Source organism: Penicillium subrubescens, assembly GCF_028828155.1.
Source record: "Penicillium subrubescens strain IBT 31985 chromosome Unknown utg000005l_segment0_segment0, whole genome shotgun sequence".
Lineage (NCBI taxonomy): Eukaryota > Fungi > Ascomycota > Eurotiomycetes > Eurotiales > Aspergillaceae > Penicillium > Penicillium subrubescens.
In genome coordinates, this window is record NW_026643155.1 from 5,063,667 (window position 1) to 5,086,137 (window position 22,471).

Genomic DNA, 22,471 nt, shown 5'->3' on the forward strand with positions numbered 1-22,471 from the left:
GACTACTTTGCTTTCCTTGATGTATCTTATGCAAACTTACTCTTGCTTGATACCCTATACTCACCTGGAATGTGGGAGATACATGGACTCACCTGACTCTTAACTTATTCACCCCACATCTTCTTCGGAGTGACTCCGTAGCAGTTCTCTGACATCTCCCAGACTTCCTCACCTCCTTCCATCTGCCTCACCATTTCAATTGTATCCTCGCTCATGTTCAAAGTCCCAGCCAAATAATGTAAAGCGGTGTTACCCTCTACATCCTTTGCCCTGACATCCACTCCACCCCATTCCAGTAGAACCCGGATTGTACCCTGTTGCGCTAACTGTTGAGCCTCTGTCATTGGAGATACCTTACACCCCAAGCCTATCAACTCTGCAGTGGAGAATTCCCTGTGTAGTGGACTCGGTAGGCGATGGGGTATCCATGTAGAATCCAAGGTGCGGGCGCTGTGTATACTCTTCGCAACATCTGGATTACGATCCACTATTTGGGTGGCTGTAAAAGGCAGAGCGGCTATATGAAGTAGCGTGTGTCCCAGACCTGTGACCCCTGCAGCTTCGTACCCACCTGGAATGAAAGTTTCCAGCCACGAGAGCAGGTCTGGGTCATGATGCGCAGTTGCAAAGTGAAGAGGGTGGATGTTGAAAATGGGTGTGCGCAGATTTACCTCCAGTTTAGGGTGAGACAGGAGATCCACTAGACATTTCTGTACACCAGGGTCACTTAGATTGCAACGAGCGATGGCGTAAGACAGTGGCGGGAGTGCGACGGTCGGAGCAGCGTATGGACGGTAATTGGGTGAATAGCCACTGGTAGACAACAAGTGACGAAGCATCGACTGCTGGCCTGCCGCAATAGCCTCATGTACAGGCGAAGAAGTCGAGAGATAAGAAAGATACCACTCTGCCTCATCGATTTGAAACTGCTTCTCGTCCAATGACACCTCCCGCACCCATGCAGACTCGTCCGCTCCAGCTGCACGTAGAATATCAAGGCTCTCCACATCACCCACCTGGGCAGCAACTTCCAGCGCTGTCAAGGCCCTCTCCATCCGCAGTCTCTGACCGGGTACATTCGGCTCAGTCCAGAATCGAGGAAAGCCATGACACCGCTCATCAAGTTCCTCCGATGTCAACGGACACAATTGATGAACGATACCTTTGCGTTCTGCATTCGCGAGAACAATAGCACGAGGCTTACACATAACGAAACTCGACACATCATCTTTAAAATTGCGGCCACGGATCCATCGCACAGAATAATCCGATATAGAGATTCGATCTATACCATCCGGGGATGCCCCTGCAGCCAAAAGGAGACGAAGATTGTGCGGCAGGTGGGCGCGGATGGCAGATTTGATAGGCGACACAAAGATATTGCACGCGGTTCCACACACAGTAGCACTAGGGCCCAGGCGTTCTAGCTGGGTGCGTTCCCTGTAAGAAAGATTTTCTTTTGCGCTGGCCTTTGCATGGTGAGCGAGGAGGGCTTCTAATATCGCGGGGTTGGGCTTAGCTGCTGCGCGGATAATGGGCGTGTCGTCGTCGCAGGAATCATCGAGATCTTCGATGGTGAGGTTATAAATGGCGCGAGCAACCATTTCAGTCAAGGGCGGGAATCTGATGGGTGCTTTTGGATGGAAGATTGTGTCAGAAGAGTTAAAACTTGAGGACTGGGGATGAGAAGTGGGGGTGAGGCTAACAAAATGTCGCTAAACTACATCGAGGGATCACTAACTACTTTTGCACATATTCTACTTGAACTACAATTTATTATTGATCAGAGATGATAGAAAGTCCCCGTAACTATTGCATGGAAGGGACATGGAATCTCGTATACATTTCATCTTCTACTGGTTTTTATAAGCTGTTTTGCGCGGATCTAAGACCCAGCCTCTCATGTTCTGAACCTCCAGCGACTCAGCCGCACCGCATTACCAAGCAGTTGCTCAGTCCTTCATATGAGAAAGCCAAGCTCCTTACTTCAACAAGACATCCTGGCAGAAAATAGAGGCCATGGTTTTGAACATGGTGTCCTGGTCTCATGCTTACTCGTATCTATCTGGCTACCTTGTTAATGATCGTGATCGTCTACTTTATACCCTCAGATGATTGGCTATTCTACGCTTACACATGCTACACGAAGTGAAAGACTATTATCACCGCGTTGGAATTGTTGAACTCAGTCAGCCTGAATTTTCAATTGGGCTTCAGCATTCATCACTGCTCGCAAATCTTGTTTTGGATAGTTTGACAGGCAGTCCCTTGAATGAGATCTATAGTAGTGGTACCGTTATAGAGAGCTGAAGAGGGCCTCGCAGGGCAATTGAAGGGGCTTTTGACAGCCATATATATGCCTCATAGTGTCTAGGTACTAGACAAAGCACAGCTATTAGAATAAAGACACTAGAGTCACGGTGTCGTTGGTGGTTGGCATGTTGATAGCAGCATGTTTTTCGTCAAATTTCTCGTGCAAATGCTATACCTCTCAGGCATTGTATTCTCCGTCCCACTGCACCCAAAACAGAAACCATGTGGGCTCCATGATATGCCTATACGAAGGGAGTGGTACGTTGCTTTCCTTCTTATCTATCCGTTGTCTGTCTTGCCATACGTCTTACCATTCAATGGCAAGGGGTGAAATGTTACCAGCAGAAAGGATTGGCTACACCAAAGCCGTCTTATGTCTGATGAATGCACAGCCTCGGCTTCCAACTATGGAGTATCCAGGCGTGCGAAGCCGGTTCGATGACTTTGTCGCGTAAGGTTTCACCGGAGCAAAATGTCGCATTCAATGTCAAATTCTTAGTGACGGTCTGTGTAGTACCCATATCAATTATACACTCAACACTCATTACAGTGGATTATTCCTACCATGGCACCGGTATTTTCTCTGGTTATTCGAGAAAGCCCTTCGAGAGGAATGCGGGTATAAAGGCTATCTTCCGTGAGTATTTCCATCTATTCCTGTCTCGTACCGCCTGTGAGCACCTCTTATTTACTCAATCAGCTACTGGAACTGGCCACTTTGGGCAGGAAATCTCCACGAAAGCCCACTCTTCGACGGCAGTGAGACATCCCTCTCCGGCGACGGTGAATACAACCCAGGCGAGGAAAGTTTATCCAGCGGCGCGGTAACAATACTTCGCGGTTCGGGCGGAGGCTGTGTCCGACGCGGACCATTCAAGGACATAACCATTCACTTCGGACCCTTCCCGCGAAGTCTCCTCTCCGCAACCGAGATTCCAGCACCTAGATTCGACTATAATCCAAGATGTCTCAATCGGAGCCTCAATAGCTTTGTTTCTACACACTTTACCAGCCAGACACAGGTCACCCGATTGCTAGCTGCTAAGAATATCGCTGACTTCCAAATGGTCATGGATCATTGGCCCGCCGCGCCCGACGGGGTCCTGGGTCTACATGGTGGTGGACACTTTAGTATCGGGTCGACTATGCAGGATCTCTTTTCTTCGCCGCAGGATCCGGCTTTTATGTTGCATCATGCTATGATTGATCGGTTGTGGGCGATTTGGCAGGCAGAGGATGAAGGGAATCGCCGGTATGCGGTTAATGGGACGAATCGGATATTGAACGCGCCCACAGCGGTGCTTGTCAGTTTGGATATGCAGATGGAATTTGGGGTTTTGGATGGGAATCGGATGGTTGGTGAGGTCATGAGTCCTGTGGAAAGTGGGTTATGTTATGCCTACACTTGATCATGATCAGGGTATGTTCTACATTGAGTTTTAGTGTGGTTTTGTGTTAGCTATTAGATAGAGTTTTGATGCGGCCGAAAGTAATAGTAATTGGGAGGAGCTTGGAACATGATCTTGAACTATCTCTACAGTAGATTACATACATAATCCAAAACCGTGGACTAATCATTAGCCAAGCTTGAAATATGATTTAGTGTGGTATGTCATCTTTGGTCATGATTGACTGCCGCTATTGGCGAATGAGTTCGGTAACAAGTGCCTGCGGGGTTTCGTGAGACACGAGGGGTTTGATGTCACTTTTATTGGAGATGGTGGGTTTGTTGGTGGCCTGGTGCGTTGTCCGGCAAATACGAATGACTGCATGACGAGGAAGATGATGCGAGACGGTGTCAATGCGACTGGAGAACAATGGTACGATAGTTGAAATCGCAATTGCTGCGATAGTAAATAAATAAACACCCCATAGAGATCTTACCACTATGTTGATGGGTTATCCATGGAACAGCTAGGAACCCGATGCACCTGGCTGTACTCCGTAACTCCGTCCTCAGAGAAAAAAAACGTATGACAACATGACTCCGAGTAGCCGAACACGACGCCGAGTCGGAGTGGGCCTGGCTATTTTCAGCCCTGAGAGTGTGAGACCGAACCAATGGTGAGTGGGGTAGCACTGCCTGCCTGGAGGCGCTGTGACTGGCGTACAGCATACATTTGAATGGATAAGAATGATGGAGGCATTGATTGGGTCTTTGTGGCAGAGGCTAGTGTCACGGAATCGCCGGGTCCTCGTGTCAGTCTATAAGTGAGTACGTAGTACGTATGGTGAGGATGGCTTGGGTGTAGAGATCGTAAGAATTCAAAATGGGCGAGGTACGCGCTGTATCAAAAAGGGGGTTCATTATTCTCCGATCGGAATGTGTCAAGGATTATTTTTTCACTAGCTAGACAAAGCTATCTGCTCTGGTCGATCCGATCGCCCGTCGATCTCCAAAAGTGAAATCAATTTTTTTATCCCTTTTCATTCGTTCAGCCACACCGAATGAACCGATAATAATACCAATTTGGCATTGCCAAGCCCCCCGAGCCCCGTTCATGAACGGTCAACTAATTATAATCCGAGGCTCATTCAGCCTCGAAAACCTATCAAGCTCTCTTAAACAATTTGATTCAAATGGGAACTCACAAACACTGTACTCCATCGCAATTATTCAAGCTATTCCAGAATTATGCCATGGCTCCATCATCGATACTAATTCTGTCCGCCGTTGATCCAAGCTCCCAGACTATTTAGTTTTAGGGATCGCGTCCACTAGTGTCGCTTTTCAACTGGGCGTAGTCGGCCTAAAACCGGGAAGCTGTCAACCTCAATTGCGTTGCCTCATCGGTCTCCATACGAGGATTTTTTTCTTCTTTTCCTTCTTCCCTCTTATCTTGTACTTTGTACCTTTGACCTGCAGATTCCCCATTTTCTCTTCTCTTTCGTACGACCGTCTTCCCTCCTCTTCTCTTTATCTTCGTACACACCCTCCCTCATCTCTACTCCCCCCACCGAATCTCCAACTTCTCAACCTATCCCAGCTTGGAGCAATCGGTGTCCGTCCTCCACTTCAGCCACAACCCCATCAATTAAATTTGATCGCCGCCAAAATGCTGCGAATCAATTTCCTCCAGCTGGTCTTCGTATCACTCATGCTTCTATCTCTCGCTTTCGCGACGAAGCAGCCAGTGATCAACCATGCCGTGCACCGTGAGTCCCAGTCTCTCCAGGACGTCCTGGCCGGCATCAACGTGAACTCCATTCACGAGGCCCTGCATGCCCTCTCTCGCAAGTTCCAGGACGGCATTTTCCCGACTGACATGAGTGCCGCCGAGGCCCTGCAAGGTGATGATGAGACTATCGCGAGCCTAGTCAGACTCGCCAAGCGGGATAGCAATTCCACCACGGCGTCGGTAGATTCTACCACTACTTCCGTGCCTGTCACAACAACCAGCTCCAGCAGTGAGACCCCCACCACTACGGTGCAGACTACTACTTCCAAGTCGACCACGGAGCCATCGACTACGTCTACTACCAGTTCGAGCTCGAGCTCGGTTCCGACTACTACCGCGGTGTCTACCACAACGACCACCAGCCAGAGCTCGTCTTCTTCGTCTTCGAGTGTGCCAAGTACTACTTCGACTACTAGCACGGTGCAGAGCACTCTCACCACCACCACCACGAGCCATTCCACCACTTCTTCATCAAAGACTACCTCTGCCCCTACCACCGACAGCTCTTATACTTCCACGTATAAGAGCACCACCACCTTGCCCGATGGCAGCTTGAGCACCATCACCTCAACCACTATCGTGCATGTCCACGCCACGGGCTCTTCTGGAAGCACGACCACCACAGGCTCTTCTCCAAGCCTACAGACCGGTGGAGCGGCCTTGACTACCACGGGCTTTACTCGTGAGGTTGTGGCTATGCTCGGTGGCGCCATCATGGTCGCCATGGCCCTGTGAGGAAGTCTAGCCCCGCCCATGGTTCAACTTCAATCAGAGTTGCTAGCCTCCATTCCGTCTATTTTCTTCCATGTTCGTTTTGCATCGATCAGCATGCAGCCGCATCTCGCATCCACCATATTCAGCGTTATCGATGATAATCATCACCTCACGATCCTTACGAGCCTACCACTCATGCCTCTCCTTTCTCACACATTGTCTCTTCGGCGTTCATCATATCTGGATTTGGGCTGTTGATCGGGATTTGTTTTCAATTGTTCTTTGGCTTTGGGCAGCATTTAGCGTGCACTGTCACGTTGTGATTTAGAAGGGGTCTTTTATCTGCGAAAGACAAAAATACAGCCTATCTTTCCGACCTTGGTGGTCGATGAAAGAGCTTTTATTTCTTCCACAGTTGCGTATCAATGCTGTTAAGAAGTAGTAAAGAATCATCGTTTATAGTAAGTCAATATATAGAGAACATCAGAATGTGCAGTGGGGTATGTATGCGCCACCAAGCGCGGCCGAAATTACTGTCCACCAAAAGAACCAATCACTTACATATCCCTCCTCGCAAATCCAATTCCCTCAATCCGCTATCAAACCCTCAGAATCGCAGTTATATCCATCGTGATTGACGTCTCACCGTCCCACGGCCGCACTACCCTGCCACCGCTCCTCACCAGTCCAATACCGCACCACGCTCTCCCACGCCGGTATATCGCCGTCACGCAGAAGCGCCGCAACATCCACGTTCAACGGCGAGTCCGGCTGCGGATCCGTCAGGAGCTGGTGGATAGCGGTCAGGGTGGACGAAAGTGTGTAGACGGGACTCCAGTGCTCCGTCGTAAGAAGGGTCAGACAGATCTCGCCGGTCGCGAAGGAGATGTTTGGGTGGGATATCCGCGTCGTGAAGTGGATTGTCGGTGGTGCGAGGGGGTAATTTGATGGGATTGCGATTCGGAGGTGCCAGAGGCCGCCTGGTGAGAAGCGTGGGATGTTAGTTGGAGGTCCCGTCGGTGTGGTGGATAGGGTGGGATGGTTAGTGGTTAGTGGTTGCCGCGGCGCATACCTTCGTACGGAGTCCCATTTACGCCCTTTAGGACGGCCTCCCAGCGGAGGATATCCTCGTCATTGACAGGTCCTAGGTGTAGGAGGTTTTCGTTGGGTGACTTGGCGTAGTCTTTCAACTCGCGCAGTAACCGCTGCGTGGTGTTGGATGATGGTCCGGCCATTGCTCCGAGGAATGTGTAATGAGCGCCTTGCAGGTGGAGGGGAGAGGAATGTAGTGGTCAATGAGGTCAGCTAATATGTACCACTGGTGTATGAGTAGAGGTGTGTGCTGGAGGTGTTTCTCCCCTCGGCGGGCAAGGCAAGGTTAGAGAAGGGAAGCAACTTGGCTGGCTGGGATCGTCACCGAGGCTGGGGAATCGCGGGAATCGGCACTTTTGCCCCAGACCGCATCCACGGGGTCCGAATCCACATGTGAAATTTCCTGGCCCCATCATTATCTTTCTACCTGTACCTCCATCTCTTCGTGGTTAAAGTATTTACAATGCGCACTTCTCGGGCCTCCAAGGAGACTGCAAAGGTTCTCCAGGCACTGTCGCCCCCTGCCCGACGCCAGACTCGCAGTGCAGCCCTCGGTACAGGCGCGCTCAGGAGTTTCGCCTACAATGCAGACTCCGCCATCAAGGGCGAGATCAATAGCGAGTTATTCTCGACGATAGGTACGATCCCTGCTACGCGAAGCGACGATGACTCCTCTCTTTCATCTGTCAATACCGCCGACATTGAAGACCTCGTTGAGGATGTCGAACCTCCGTCTAAGCGTCGGAAACGCAACGCCAGCCCCAGGGTTCTATCAGCTTCGAATCGCACTCCTCGCAAGCCTCTCCTGAAAAAGGAAGATTCCGATAAAAAATCAACACCTCCATCCAAGGCTCGGCGAATGCCTGCTCGCAAGACCCGCGATGCCGATGGAGCAATCGTCGTCGAACCGCCGTCCAACTGGGAGACCATGTATAATATTGTGAAGAAGATGCGCGCGGACAATCCAACCGCGCCGGTGGATACAATGGGCTGTTCAGAATTATACTGGAGGGCATCTTCTCCCCGAGATCGCCGCTTCCAGACTTTGATAGCATTAATGCTTTCGTCTCAAACCAAAGACACCGTGACAGCCGTCGCAATGCAACGACTGCACACCGAGCTCGGCGACGCACAGCCAGACCGCGTGAGCACCGTCAAGAAAGAAGACTTCGAATCCACCGACGATGTCAAAATCAAGCCCGAACCCGATGACACCCTCTCCACCGCTTCCCTCCCTATCAAAGACAGCACCTTAAACCTAGAAAACATCCTCGCCGTCACACCCACCCGCCTCAACACCCTCATCGAAAAAGTCGGCTTCCACAACAACAAAACAAAATACATCAAAGCCGCCGCCCTAATCCTCCGCGACGAATACAACGGTGACATCCCCTCCACACCAGAAGGCCTCATGAGCCTGCCCGGCGTGGGTCCCAAAATGGCTTATCTATGCATGAGCGCCGCATGGGGCAAACACGAAGGCATCGGTGTAGACGTTCACGTCCACCGCATCACCAATTTGTGGGGGTGGCATAAGACCAAGACACCAGAGGAAACGAGGATGGCGTTGCAGTCTTGGTTGCCGAGGGATAAGTGGCATGAGATTAATAAGTTGTTGGTGGGATTGGGGCAGACGGCTTGTCAGCCGGTAAAGAGGCGTTGTGGGGAGTGTTATTTGGCTGGGACGAAACTTTGTAAGAGTGAGATTAAGGGGTTGAGTCCGGTTAAGAGGGAGGGGGGTGCTACGGGGAGTCCTGGGCTTGATGAACCGAAGATTAAGATTGAGGCATTGTGAGAGAGGCGTGAGGGTCGAGAGTGGAGTTTTGGGACTTGATCTTTTCTGTATATTAAGCCATGGCTGGTGCAGTGTTTTATCATGGCCATCCATCTGATTCTCAGGCATCACTATAGATATCGCAGATGTGATACGATGTGAAATAGTAATCCAACACACGTGGAACATGGGCTCTCAATCAAGTTTCTCTGCCATGGGTAATTTTCTCTTTAAGATGTACTGAACGCGGTTTCTCATGCTACTCAAAATGTGTCCTTCAGCTCAGAAAGAGCGAATATATGGATCTTACCTGGGGGCAGTACACATTAGTACCATGTTGCCTCCTGCGATATATACCCCCGCCAAAGTCATCACCTGAGTAGCGCAGGGTTGCTCGAATATGGCAGATATGTCTCTGGAAAACTGCGGGAGGTGCAGCAAGGCCTTATCATTTAGTACCCATGTACCTGCCAATGGAAGAATATTGTTGAGAACTTCGCGATTGTAGAGTTCCATAGCCCTATCTGGTGATGGGCGGGGTTCCTGACTAAAGTGATCTCCGCGTAGGGCGGACATAGCTCCAGCTTCCAACTTTTATCCCCGAGAGCTTCACACGACACTGACATCATTTCTTCAATCATCCCAGCACAACAATTGATCGAGAAGCCAGTGTACATATTCCGCTCGTGAAGCTCCACATAAAATCCACGGCTGTTCTCCCTCTGCTGGCCACCATGGCCCCGCCAACGCCCATCTCCATCCCCACCTTTGCCGAAGCACAGCTCCAGCTCCTCCTCCAAGAGCACGAAGCTGAAGTCGCCTCTTCCTCACTAGCTTCAACCGCGGCATCCGTTTCGCCATCAACAAGACGAACCCTCCAAGCTACCGGCTACGCTTTGACAGGCTTGGTCCTTTCGCAATGCCGCACCGGCTTGGGAGGTCGCGTCGTGGGCGAATTCACACCCGATCCGGCTGTCGCGTCGACTGGGTCCAAGTCGCAAGATGGAGGTGACGCGAGGGCATCGGATGGGCAGCCTCGATTGGGGTCTCATGGTATGCGGGTTGGCGATGTGGTTCGCGTCAATGATGTCTCTGCAGGGTCGGCGAAGAAAGCGGGGAAGGATAAAGATAAGGGCAAGGATGGTGGTAAGGATGGGAGTAAAGGGGGTCCGGAGGGTGTTGTCACTAGAGTGAGTGATAAGGCTATCTGGATTGCTTTTGGGCAGAGAGGTGGTGGTGCTCGCTCGAAAGAGGATGATGAGGCGATCGAGGAATTATGGGGGAAGAAGCTTTGGGCGTGAGTGGACATGACAGAAGCTATTGATGGGATATCCCTGATGCTGACAATCAATTGCAGGATCAAGCTTGCAAATGATGTTACATATAGACGGTAAGTGTTATACTACTGCCAGGCGGTTGCTAAGCTGACTGTCCCCAGGATGAGGCAGACCATGGAGAAGATGGTCAAAATGACTGAAGGAGACCACTCGCATTTTATGCGGGTTGCTTTTGGTCATACCACTCCATTACAACCAGACTTTGAAGGTGCCGGAGATGTACAGTTCATCGATCCCACTCTGAACGACTCGCAGAAAGATGCCATTCGCTTTGCGTTGGCTGCTAAGGATATCGCTCTCATTCACGGTCCTCCCGGCACGGGCAAGACCCATACTCTCATTGAATTGATCATGCAGATGATTCAGCGAAAGAAACGCATCCTTGTGTGTGGCCCATCGAATATATCCGTGGACAACATTGTCGAACGTCTTGCTCCGAATAAAGTGCCCGTGGTCCGAATTGGACATCCGGCTCGTTTACTTCCTTCGGTGATGGAACATTCCCTCGAAGTTCTCACCCAGACTTCTGATGCCGCAAGCATCGTAAAAGATGTTCGGAAAGAGATGGATGAGAAGCAAGCCAGTATCCGCAAGACGAGAACTGGTCGGGAACGACGAGCTATCTATGATGACCTCAAACTATTACGAAAGGAGTTTCGAGAGCGCGAGTCTAAATGCGTCGATAACCTGGTGCGAGAGAGCAGCGTGGTTCTAGCGACCCTTCACGGTGCTGGAGGCCACCAATTGAAGAATCAAAAGTTCGATGTTGTGATCATTGACGAGGCCAGTCAAGCACTCGAGGCACAGTGCTGGATTCCACTCCTAGCGGCTGAGAAGGTAGTCCTGGCTGGTGATCATTTGCAACTGCCCCCGACTGTCAAATCAGCGAACCTCAAAAACAAGGAGAAAATTGGCAAAGACACTCAAAAGAAGGATGACAGTGACCCCGCCAAGAACGAGACCCTGAAGGGTGTTTCACTAGAGCGGACCCTGTTCGATCGGCTACTAGCGCTACACGGGTCAGGGATCAAACGAATGTTGACGACCCAGTATCGGATGCATGAGAAGATCATGCGATTCCCGTCCGACGAGCTCTACGAGTCCGAGTTGATCGCGGCCGATTCGGTTAAAGATAGACTGCTCGCCGACTTGCCCTACGAAGTCAAAGGGACAGATGATACCCAGGAACCCCTCGTCTTCTGGGACACGCAAGGCGGTGACTTTCCCGAAAAGACCGAGGATGATGATATCGGTAAGAAAGAGGCTCTTCTGGGAGAGAGCAAGAGTAACGAAATGGAGGCCCTGGTGGTCGCCCGACACGTTGACAATTTGATCGCGGCTGGGGTACGGCCCGAGAGCATCGCGGTTATTACCCCTTACAACGGCCAGCTAGCACTTCTGTCTCAGATGCTTCGCGAGAAATACCCTGGCCTAGAGCTAGGCAGTGTCGACGGCTTCCAGGGTCGCGAAAAAGAGGCTGTAGTAGTCAGTCTAGTGCGAAGCAATGCGGAGCATGAAGTGGGTTTCCTCGGCGAGAAAAGACGATTGAACGGTATGTCCACGTCTCCGATCTTTCATAACCGGCTATTCTATTTCATTCCCTTTTGCTCTTTCTGGACATTTGCGCCACATTTTGGGTCTTCCCTTTGCGCCTGAGATAAATTAACTCGGCTAATGGAGGCTAATTTGGGACCCTAACTAGTGGCCATGACACGCCCCAGACGGCATCTTTGTATCTGCGGGGACTCGGAGACTATCAGTCGGTAAGTAAAGTTTTGTCTGTGCGTCTCTGCAAAGCTTGAGGTTAATCAGTGTATCTTTTTGTGCGTGGTAGGGGTAGCGATTTTCTTAAACACTGGATGAGTTACTTGGAGGAACATGCTGATTTGCGGTACCCTGATGCGGGCGATCTTCTTTAGAGGACGTTGCCTCGTTACGAATTGGATATGGGGGACTGGGTTGCAATCACAGACGACTACCATGAAGAATCTTCGGTATTTGATTAGACGATCACGCTGATCTCAAAGTCTCGAACGAAATGCACGATAACGAGTCAGTCCCGAGTCTGGCCTGGTACACGGAGTACCGCATCAGGGCTAAGACATGCCCATCCCGTTCCTCAAACGAACCTCACCCGTCCCGTAATCTGAAGTAGTATACAGGCGATCCAGACCAGGAGATTGGTATCTTACGAGCTACCTCGCCAAACGGAGTTGATTCCCGAGACTCACGAGCCGTGTTGAAGCGAGACACGCAGGCGGTGAGGAGCAGCTGGAGAGCCGATGCTCCATGCCGCAAGGAACGTCTTGTTTCAACTTTCAACCTGCCGGGGACGATCGCACGGCAACGTCGGAGGAGCGTTACTTGAAGCGGCTATGCCGTGAGGGGCAATTGTCCAACTCAGCAATCAGCCGTGAGATTGCCAGCTCTTCAGCCCCGTTGATCCCTTGGTGAAGCTGGTAAATCTCCACGGCCAATGGCTGTTATGGTGGTCATCAACCTGAGGAGCGGACAACGCGATATGACAGCCCGACCGGTGTGAAGTTGCAAATATCCAATAACAATACCCTGAAAGCCCAAAGCCACAGCCAAACCCAATTCCTGAGCTCGCCTGACATCAGGCCAGATTTGCTCCTGTACCACGCTGTTCTACTCAATTAGGCTTTAATACGAGTCTTGACTAGCACGGTCTGTGCGGGCAGTTTGGGAATCCGCTGTACACCATTCTGTTGGTGCCATGTGGTGTTTCAGACCAGGATTGAGGCACGACTAACTGCAATATCTCACCCGGAAAAACAACCTGCAAAAGACTGCACGATGACGGACCATCGTCCGAAGATCCAGGTCCAGATCTGGACTTTTCTTTGCTCAGGCATTTTCTCCGTCCCGAGCGGGGTCTTCAGGGGGGGGTCTTTAGTTTAGCAGTTTACAAAGTTTGAGGGGTTGAAGTGGGCGGCCTCTTCTGGTCTTCTGGATGGGGCCTGGAAGCAGTTCAAAACGGCCGTTCATTCTACGGGGCTCCACTTCGTCTCGGCTCGTGGATCCAGCACGGCAGTCATTGGAAATGAGAGCCACCATTCGGTCGTCCATCTGATTCGGTTTACACAACCCCCTGGCAATGACCCTCCGATCTTTCTTGGACGATTCGCTCGGTGAGTTCGCTTCTTTCAGGCACTGGAGATCTAGGGCTGGGTCTTGGGCTGATCTGTGAGCTGGATGAGCTATGCTGTACAGTACTAACTGTACAGTACGTACCTCCGTGGCCTTGCCCTGTCGAATTAAGCCTGAACAGTGGTTATCGACATGGATTCTTCATTGGAAGATCCCTCGTTATCGTTAATAATCCTTGACTAAATTCCTAGCTAGCTATGTATTTAGTTAGCTTGTTCTTCCCGCTTTCCCTCTATACTGAACGGGGCCTGACTACTACGGTTGCGCTCGGGCGTACTCCAGAAACAGTATCGGGTCGAGTTTGAGGGAGCTATAAGTTATCAACATTTCTGTAACATCTTCCTACTTTTACTACTTCGATCAATTTGTTGATTGTTACTTTTTGTTACTTTCCAGTTCGCATTTCGGTTGTGGCGTGCAAAAGATCCCGACCGTCAACAAGTGTGGGGATTTTGGGAAGAATTCCAGATTTCATAGTTCCCAGTGCAGTTTAGCTCCAAAGTGGTTAGCTTTTTTAGTTCCCTTGGGATTTTCTTAGCTGGGATTAGCCTGAGTTGCAGTCTGACCTGTGGTTCTGGTTTGAGTTTGGTCGACTCTCCTAAATCTCCGCTAGGAGCTGCATGAAGCTCCCCTCTTCTCTCCCTATCTTCTCCGCCGACCGTCGACTCTCTTTCTGGTCCTTTTGCTCTGGCTCGTCGTCTTTTTTGATTCTTTCCCGACACTCGTTGTATTCACTCGTTTCTTTGCAGCTTCTTGGGACTCTTCCCGTGTGTTTATTCGTCCCTCACTCCTCTGTTCGCGGTGGTGACCTTGTTTGAATATCCCGAGACCTGGCAAACGCCCTTCCGTCACAAAGAGAGCTTCGTTGGCAACTATGATGATCCTGATCAAATTCTACTCGGTCAGTCATTCTACTTGCGTTTGTACGACCTTCACAAAACTGACTCCGTTTGGCAGCCCTTTTCATTAGACCCGCGACTCGACTAAACGTCGGCTTCTCCTGGCCTCGATTCGAACTCCTCCCGCTGTGCGGTCCTGACTGTTATACCTATTCGATACCCCTCGTACTTCGCTGTTCCTTCGTCTTGTCTCGCCCTTTCTTTTCTCGACATTCACTCGGTCTATTCACCTTCGATTTCTCAATCTGTCATTCGAACCCTTTTGTTCAACATCTTTTGCGACGACATATACCCCCAACGTGCCGCCACGGCATATCTTTTGTAATGAGCATCGACAACCACACAACCCTGACCAGTATTCACATGATCATCGCAACTTGAATTTCAAAAATCTTTTTCGTTTCACATCAAAATGTCGCGAACAACTACACGGTCCATTACCAGCGCCGGCAGCGAGTCGGCGCCCAGTCCGAGAGAACGCTCAACTTCAGCGCGTGGAGAGCGCTCGGCATCAAATCCAGCTTCCTTTTCCTTGGATACGAACCAATATGATACGGCCCTGCCCCCGATGCACTTTCACCAACCACCGACCATCGCACACCGCCGGACAGGGAGTACATTGAAAACGGTGATGCGCAAGATCTTCAACCGGAAGAGACAAAGTCAGGCTGATGGAGTAGAGGAGAATCCGAATGAGAGTTACTACTCGTCACCAGCAAGATCATCGGGCCCAATTGCGGGCAAGTCATTCTTGTCGGTCCCAACTTCGACAGAGTCCAAACGGAGCAGTCCCTTGTCAGAAGAGAACTTGCAACTAGCAGAGACTCATTTGTCTCCAACTAGTGCCACCGGCGGCTCTTTACCATCGCCCGGGATGGCCCCGCGCCGACGACGTGCGACCTTGCCCAGTGTGATTTTCTCCGACGACGAATCTAGATATGCAGTTGCATCAGCAGTCTCCGATCCCCAGGAGGATCGACCTGTTATCCCGGATCAAGAGCGCCAGCGAATAATGCTTCAGTCTCGACGCAGGTCCAGGAGTATTGGCGCATTGCAGGATCTGGTCGTCAAGCGGCCAATGTCACCCCCAGAATGGCCAACACGCACCGCTTCTCTTCATGATTCAGTTGCAGACTCAAAGTCTCCCCGTCCCGGAGGAGGCAGCTCTGCTAGCGACCATTCTGGCAGGCCCTCGACCGGCACCACAGTAACCAGCGTGACGAGAGCATCGGCAGCACCCTCCATGCAGGAATCAGACCCGCACGCAGACCAAATCAGTCTCCCACCCAACGTGGGCAATCTAATGCGCACAATGCAACAAGACGACAGTCTCACCCTCGAACAACGCCTCAACACAATCGAAGTCAAAATGATCGACCTCGAATTCGCCATCGCCCGAATGCAATCCAATTCCGTCGCCGACAACCCCCAAGACCGAGACAGATCCTCATTTCGCCGAAAAGAAGATTCCTTCCCACAAACCCGCAGCAAACCCTCATATCTAAGCTCCCTCGACCGCGAAGAATCCTCCCCAACACCACTATCAACAAGCCTCCCCACAGCCCGCCCAACAAGTACCAGCACAATCCGCGCAGACACACTAAACGCGCGCACTCTCCGCCCTGCACCATCCGCCTCCTCTCTCACAGAATATAACGCAATCTCCATCGAGCAATACAGCGCTCTAGTAACCCTCCTCCGGCGCGAACAAACCGCCCGCCGAAACCTGGAGAGCCAAGTATCCAGTTTGAAGGATGATATCCGGCATATTCAGCGGGCGGCGCTGCATTCGATGGAGAATGGTGGGACGATGTATCCTATTCATAGTGTTGATTCGCAGGAGTTTTTGCGGTTTAGGAGGGCGTTGGATGAGTCGGATTCTAGTTCGCCGGTGAGGGCGTTGGATGAGAAGGGGAATGCGGCTTTTGAGACGGAGTCTGATTATGATCCGTTTGGGCCGCCCAAGTGGGAGAGGGAGAGAGATAGAGATAGGGAGAGAGAGCTTGAGCTTGGGAATGGGAATGGGCTTGGGCATGGGCATGGGGGGAGGAGGGTTGTTACTGCGCCGATGATTTGAGGAAGTGCTTTGTTAGCGATGATATCCTTCCACTTGGAACTTCTTGACACATGAATGCATGCAATATGCATGCAGTATACATCATTGTCCACCGTCGATTGTTTTGACTTATTCCAGTCTCTCGGTCGAAAAACCCGAGTCACCTACTCGTGATTACCAGCGGCAACGGGACAAGCCTGGTGCATTTGCCTGATTCATTTCTTCGGACCGATCACATACATTGAACGATGTCTGTTGTTTCTTTTGTCGCCAGCAAGATATCTAAGAGCTTGTATTTGGTTCTCTGCTCTCTCTCTCTACGCGACAGGTTCGCGATTTTGTTTGGACCCGAAATGTCAACGACAAGTGTATTAGACACTGAAATTTACTTCAAATCTATGAGCTTCTTCAATTCAATATTATATGTTAAATGTCCAACCTGAGGGATCTTACTTAGGGCAGGTATCAATATCTCGTTTCTAAATGGTTGAATTGGTCTAATATGTCTCCGAGATGATGTATCCTTTCCCGCCCCAATGCTTCATGTAATAAAGATCGACTAGTCATGACGATCTTCACCTGTCAACGTCTTAGTTCCCCAAGCCCCAATGGTACGCCTGACAAGCAATGGCCCCCAATGCCAACCCCCGCAATAAAAACAAGTTAACCCCGATCCCCCCATCCTCAAACTCCCAAACAGCTCTGGGAATTAATCCCAAATCCAACATTCACCTACAGCAAGCCACTCCACCATGGGAAGCACAACCACACCCCCATCCAAAGACTTCACCGTCACAATAGTCGGTGGTGGAATCGGCGGTCTCACCCTCGCAGCCGGCCTTCTACGCCGCAACGTCCCCGTCCAAATCTACGAAGCCGCATCCGCATTCGCAGAAATCGGCCTCGGCCTCTCAATCGGACCAGCAGCGCACCGCGCCATGCCTCTTATTGACCCGCAAATCCGGGAAATCTACGACTCACTTGTTACCACGCACGCCGATAGCCCCGGCTACGAGAAGTATCGGCAGACTTGGTTTGAAATTATTTGGGCTAGTGGGGAAAAAGAGGGGGAGTTGTTGATGGATCTTAAGGCTTTGCCGAGTGGACAGACGACGTTGCGGAGGGCGAACTTTTTGGATGCGCTTGTTGGGTTGATTCCGGCTGAGATTGTGCATTTTGGGAAGAGATTGGAGAAGTTGGTTGAGAGTGATGAGGATGAGGGGGTTGAGTTGGTTTTTGATGATGGGTCCGTTGTGAGGGCTGATGTGGTTGTTGGTTGTGATGGGATTAAGTCAAAGGTTAAGGAGTCAATGCTTCCGGAGGAATCGAAGGAGACTCAACCGAGGTATAGTGGTATGTATGGGTATCGGGCTGTGTTGGATATGGAGGATATGATTGAGGCGGTTGGGGAGCAACGTGCGAGGGTTTCGACGATGTACATTGGAGAGGGAGCTTATGGGATATCTTATCCTATCATGCGGGCGAAGAAGGTTAATGTTGGACTTTATATTCTCAGCGAGAAATGGGATTGCGAGACTTGGGTGAGGCCTGCGAAGAGGGAGGATATGCAGCGTGATGCGAGTAATATGGGTCGATATGTGAAGTCTCTTATTGAAGTATGACCTCCCTATACACAATCAATTGGAGACTGTTGCTAACCAGGAGCTTCTAGCATATGCCCGATCCCTCTCAATGGGCTATCTTCGAGCACCCTCACATCTCCACATTCTGTCGCTCTCGAGTCGCAATCCTGGGAGATGCCGCGCATGCCTCGACACCCCATCAAGGCGCAGGCGCAGGTCAGGCGATAGAAGATGCACACGTCCTAGCTGAGTTACTTGGTGATTCCCGAGTACAAACAGCTCAGGACGTAATCGCTGCTTTCAAAGCATACGATGAAATTCGGCGCCCTCGGAGTCAAAGAGTTGTCACGAGTAGCAAGGAGAATGCCTATCTTCTTTGTCTATGTTTGGATGGAGTCGGAGACGATGAAACAAAGCTGAAAGAGACATGGCAGTCTCGGCTTCGTTGGCTTTGGGATTTGGATATTGAGGAGCAGGCTGAGCAAGCAAGGCAGTGTATGCTCAAGTTTTTGGAATCTGGAGGCGATTAATTGGGTAATCTCAAATAGACTATCAATCTATTAGCTTTCTGGTGGCCAATCCCAGGAAATCTATTATCCGCTCTCATCCGATCAGGTGCTTCGTACTGAAGCTAAGAATAATATAGTAGTCGTGGTTCTATTGCCTATAAGGGTCTCCTGCCTGACATAACCCCTGCCAGTCTTTTCATTAAGGCTGGTTTACAATCAGCCTACGACGCCATCACGTCTCAGGACAGCGTACGTAACCCTTCCTCAGACCCAAACCCCGCTTCAGCCAAATTGCGGAGTAAGCCATGTCTTTAGGAATGAAAAGAGGAGGTAAACTTAGTCTCATCTGAGACTGCCTCGGCTCCCTGTGCTTATTGCCGGCTCAACATCAAGGCTGAGAATTCCCACTCCATCTTGAATCAATCAACCCTCGCCGTGTATCACAATTACTCTTAAACAAGAACTGATCAGAATGGCAGAAGTTACCGCCTCCGAAGATATCCTGGCGAATATCAAAGACCAGGTTGTGCTGATCACCGGTAAGCATCACTGTTCTAGTTTGCCGTAACTCACGCTTACAAGTCAAGGCGGATCATCTGGTATTGGCAGAGCGACCGCACAACTATGTCTAGACCTGGGCGCCAAAGTGGTCATTGGAGATCTGAACCCTCCCAATCCCGAGTTCAAAGACACCGACAAAGTCCATTACTTGGAAGTAAACGTTACCTCCTGGGAAAGCCTTCGAAACATGTTCGATCAAGCGGATACGACATTCGGTGGCATTGATCACGTCTTCGCCAACGCAGGCGTTGGTCCGACCACAGACTTCTTGGGTATCAATCTCAATGAAGCCGGGCAACTTGAGCCTCCTCTTCTCCGAACAATCAATGTCAATCTGATCGGCCCACTGTACACAATCAATCTAGCACAGGCTTATATGAAGCAACTTGCAAGCCGTCGTCCTGTGAAGAAAACAGGCAGTATCGTCATCACGGCCTCGGCTTCTTCCTTCCAGAACTTCAGTTCCGGTGACTATACAATTGCCAAACACGGTGTCTTGGGCATGGTCCGTGGTCTAGTGCACAAGCTTGAAGCTGAAGGTCAAATCCGCTTGAACGCGGTCGCGCCTTCTTGGACTAGAACGGGGATGGTCCCCATTGAAACTATCCAGGCTATGGGTGTTCCAGTTCAGACACCCGAGGCTGTTGCGGAGAGCGTGGTGCTGCTGTTTGCTGATGAGACTCGACATGGAGAAGTCATCTACAGCTCGCAGGGCAAATTCAAGGAGATTAATAAAGCTGATGGGGGGCTTTTGTCCATGACGAAGGGGTTGCTTTATAATGAAGATAATTTGGAAGGTGTGATGCGAAATGTCAATGAGCAGGTGGCCAAGGCATAAATGCGTGATGGCTCCTCTTGAAGTCTGTCTTGAATCTTGAAATTGGGTGTATTTTGCGTTCTGAACATACTGCAATGAGAGATAGTGAAGAATCGTCGGTATTTTCTTTCAGACTTCTGACATTGAGGCGAGATTCGAAGAAATCATGTTCATTGTAGCATCACCAGTAGAATAAAATGCTGTAAATTCTAGCCGATATGCTCCATCAGCATTCGGCATCTGAGGATATCAGCCTTCCACAAGTGCTATCTCCTGGCATTTCAGTACATATTGACTCCTCCATCGTTTAACCTGCTATTGGCCGTGTAGCCATGATCAGCTCCCCGTCTTCAGTTATGCTATTTGGTCATCGTGCATAACATCTCTCGGCTTCCCCTCATTCTCCACATTTTGGATGTGGAATGACTCGCGTTGCCTGACTCGCTTAAACCAATCACATCGTATATAGACCTCGGCTTGTCTGTATATAAGACTTCTTCGAACAATCTTCTGGGATAAATTTAACCATCAAGTAAGCTCTGCTGGAATCTTGTCCGCTAGAGACTTCATCTACAAGCATCATGTCCGGCTTTCAACTTCAGCACCCCAAGGGCCGCGAATTGACAGGCGGCGATCTGTTAGCGCAGTCCTTGAAACACCTCGGCGTGGAGGTTGCGTTCGGACTTCATGGCCGTCATTTGGAAGCTTTTTTGATGGGATGTGAGGTTGTAGATATTCGTTTGGTGGATACTAGACATGAGACCGTCGCTGTGCAAGCAGCCGAAGGTTATTGCCGGATCAGTACAAAGCCTGGAGTCTGCTTTGTCACGGCAAACAGTGGGTGAGGTTCTCACCCTAGGTCTTTATCCATTCGATGGCTTCATTCTAACTCATGCATGTTATCAAATGGACTCCCTGGCTTGGCCACTGCCTACGCTGATCGGAGTCCGATCCTCTGTATAACGTCTTCGCCACCATTGCGGGATACAGAGAACAACTCGCTTCAGGGGTTTATCGATCAGGTGGTAGCGGCTCGACCAATTACAAAGTTTGCTCATAGGGTTGGGACTCCTGAGGAATGTCCAAGAATTGTATCTCATGCCCTTCGAGTTGCCCAGTCTGCCCCTCCGGGTAAGTGCTCATTCATGGTATTTCTGATATATTGTGTGCCACCTGGCTCATAGATGTCTTGAGGGCCTGTACTGCTCGACTTCCCAATCGATGTGCTCTTCTCCCCGGTTCATCCAAGCCTCATTGCCTGGGGATCAATTGCGTCACCCCCATCTTTCCCTCCGGGCCCTCATCCTGCGGCAGTTGAAGAGGCTGTAGGTTGCTCAGCGCAGCGAAGAGACCTGTCATTATTACCGGAACTGGAGCAAGGAGCCATAAGGTAGAACCTCTATCGATTATTGCAGCACTGATATGACATGCTGATACCCTTTAGGCACGCCATCAGCTCTTCAAGCTAGCCGAGGATTGCAACATTCCGATCTTCAACACCTCCAAACATGCATCTTTCAATCCATCGTCGCCCATGCTCTCCAGAAAGACAGCGGGAGTTCTAGCCATACTTCCGTTGGTAAAGGTCCCACGTCCAGACTTGGTGTTGCTTTTGGGTGCACGAACAGGAATGTTCCTAGGTGGTCGTAGCGGCGCTATAATTCCAGATAAAGATTGCAAGCTCGTGCAAGTTGATTGTGATGGCAGTGAAATTGGTCGCTCTCTTCCAGTCGACCTTGGTATTGTCTCGGATTCTGAAGCTTTCCTTTCAGCATTGAACGCCAATTTTAGTTCAACGCATCCAACAAGTGTCGACAAATAGTGGGTGCATGTCCTTGGATTGGCCTCTATGGAATCTCCATTTGAAAAGGAACCAGAGGTGACTGATTCCGGACGTCTCCATCCATACCATGCAGTGAAAAATTTCGGCTCCGGGATTGAGCCCGGTAGTATCATCGTCCTAGATGGTGGTGAAGCATCTGCTTGGGTGGGCGATCTTGCATCTCGTTATCAACCCCATACAGTCATGACTGCAACTGGATATCTGGCTTCCTGGGCAATGGCTTTGGGTATACCCTAGGCTGTGCCATTGCTGCCCCCGGTTGCAAAGTCATCAACGTACAGGGGGATGGCTCTGCTGGCTTTCATCTTATGGAGCTAGATACCTACAAGCGATTCAATTTGAATATCATGACAGTCGTCGTGAACAACTCAAACTGGGGTATGAGCTCTAATGGACAAGACCTCGTCTACGGAGCCGATCATTTTGCACGACCCATCAGCGCGCTGAGCTCGTCAACTGAATACGATGTTGTTGCTAAGGGCTTGCAAAATGCTGCTGCTAAAGTGTCTCGCGTGGGGGATATTCGGAGTACAGTCACCAAGTTCTAGGCACAATCGGGGCCAAGCTGCATCAATCTTATCGTGGATCGAAAGCCGGGTCATCCTATTACAACTGCCATGGTT

The 22,471-nt window shown here is 50.5% G+C and overlaps 11 protein-coding genes across 11 annotated transcripts; 9 read left to right on the plus strand and 2 right to left on the minus strand.

Moving 5' to 3' along the window:
- Nucleotides 1-104: 104 nt before the first annotated feature.
- Nucleotides 105-1,604, minus strand: N7473_008365 (uncharacterized protein; the record flags this gene model as incomplete). The annotated part of the gene is made up of 1 exon (XM_057154305.1): nt 105-1,604. The coding sequence occupies one exon, from the start codon at nt 1,602-1,604 to the stop codon at nt 105-107; it is 1,500 nt and encodes a 499-aa protein (XP_057008643.1).
- A 1,116-nt stretch (nt 1,605-2,720) lies between these two features.
- N7473_008366 (tyrosinase family protein) lies at nt 2,721-3,722 on the plus strand (the record flags this gene model as incomplete). The annotated part of the gene is made up of 3 exons (XM_057154306.1): nt 2,721-2,764; nt 2,864-2,950; nt 3,014-3,722. 3 exons carry the CDS (start codon nt 2,721-2,723, stop codon nt 3,720-3,722), a joined length of 840 nt encoding a protein of 279 aa, XP_057008644.1.
- Nucleotides 3,723-5,369: 1,647 nt separating this feature from the next.
- Nucleotides 5,370-6,227, plus strand: N7473_008367 (putative GPI anchored cell wall protein (Dan4); the record flags this gene model as incomplete). The annotated part of the gene is made up of 1 exon (XM_057154307.1): nt 5,370-6,227. One exon carries the CDS (start codon nt 5,370-5,372, stop codon nt 6,225-6,227), a length of 858 nt encoding a protein of 285 aa, XP_057008645.1.
- A 370-nt stretch (nt 6,228-6,597) lies between these two features.
- pex4 (putative ubiquitin conjugating enzyme (UbcJ)) lies at nt 6,598-7,607 on the minus strand. The gene is made up of 2 exons (XM_057154308.1): nt 7,279-7,607; nt 6,598-7,186 (listed from the first exon to the last, which is right to left on the minus strand). Exons 1-2 carry the CDS (start codon nt 7,439-7,441, stop codon nt 6,849-6,851), a joined length of 501 nt encoding a protein of 166 aa, XP_057008646.1. The 5' UTR covers nt 7,442-7,607; the 3' UTR covers nt 6,598-6,848.
- A 154-nt stretch (nt 7,608-7,761) lies between these two features.
- Nucleotides 7,762-9,093, plus strand: N7473_008369 (endonuclease III domain-containing protein; the record flags this gene model as incomplete). The annotated part of the gene is made up of 1 exon (XM_057154309.1): nt 7,762-9,093. One exon carries the CDS (start codon nt 7,762-7,764, stop codon nt 9,091-9,093), a length of 1,332 nt encoding a protein of 443 aa, XP_057008647.1.
- Nucleotides 9,094-9,806: 713 nt separating this feature from the next.
- Nucleotides 9,807-12,328, plus strand: N7473_008370 (putative DNA helicase; the record flags this gene model as incomplete). The annotated part of the gene is made up of 5 exons (XM_057154310.1): nt 9,807-10,369; nt 10,430-10,462; nt 10,511-11,961; nt 12,112-12,172; nt 12,244-12,328. The coding sequence occupies 5 exons, from the start codon at nt 9,807-9,809 to the stop codon at nt 12,326-12,328; spliced, it is 2,193 nt and encodes a 730-aa protein (XP_057008648.1).
- Nucleotides 12,329-14,891: 2,563 nt separating this feature from the next.
- Nucleotides 14,892-16,556, plus strand: N7473_008371 (uncharacterized protein; the record flags this gene model as incomplete). Its single annotated transcript, XM_057154311.1, has 1 exon — nt 14,892-16,556. The coding sequence occupies one exon, from the start codon at nt 14,892-14,894 to the stop codon at nt 16,554-16,556; it is 1,665 nt and encodes a 554-aa protein (XP_057008649.1).
- Nucleotides 16,557-17,287: 731 nt separating this feature from the next.
- On the plus strand, nt 17,288-18,648 carry N7473_008372 (uncharacterized protein; the record flags this gene model as incomplete). Its single annotated transcript, XM_057154312.1, has 2 exons — nt 17,288-18,151; nt 18,208-18,648. The coding sequence occupies 2 exons, from the start codon at nt 17,288-17,290 to the stop codon at nt 18,646-18,648; spliced, it is 1,305 nt and encodes a 434-aa protein (XP_057008650.1).
- Nucleotides 18,649-19,099: 451 nt separating this feature from the next.
- On the plus strand, nt 19,100-20,026 carry N7473_008373 (uncharacterized protein; the record flags this gene model as incomplete). Its single annotated transcript, XM_057154313.1, has 2 exons — nt 19,100-19,166; nt 19,215-20,026. The coding sequence occupies 2 exons, from the start codon at nt 19,100-19,102 to the stop codon at nt 20,024-20,026; spliced, it is 879 nt and encodes a 292-aa protein (XP_057008651.1).
- A 560-nt stretch (nt 20,027-20,586) lies between these two features.
- On the plus strand, nt 20,587-20,850 carry N7473_008374 (uncharacterized protein; the record flags this gene model as incomplete). Its single annotated transcript, XM_057154314.1, has 1 exon — nt 20,587-20,850. One exon carries the CDS (start codon nt 20,587-20,589, stop codon nt 20,848-20,850), a length of 264 nt encoding a protein of 87 aa, XP_057008652.1.
- Nucleotides 20,851-20,901: 51 nt separating this feature from the next.
- On the plus strand, nt 20,902-22,396 carry N7473_008375 (uncharacterized protein; the record flags this gene model as incomplete). Its single annotated transcript, XM_057154315.1, has 4 exons — nt 20,902-21,136; nt 21,200-21,330; nt 21,450-21,826; nt 22,030-22,396. The coding sequence occupies 4 exons, from the start codon at nt 20,902-20,904 to the stop codon at nt 22,394-22,396; spliced, it is 1,110 nt and encodes a 369-aa protein (XP_057008653.1).
- Between the last annotated feature and the right edge of the window lie 75 nt (nt 22,397-22,471).

What these genes read in the sequence shown, in the direction of transcription:
- pex4 (XM_057154308.1), bottom strand. Translation starts at nt 7,441, where the DNA reads ATGGCCGGACCATCATCCAACACCACGCAGCGGTTACTGCGCGAGTTG. An exon ending in AAATGGGACTCCGTACGAAG is followed by an intron (nt 7,187 to 7,278) that starts GTATGCGCCGCG and finishes GCTTCTCACCAG; the next exon opens with GCGGCCTCTGGCACCTCCGA.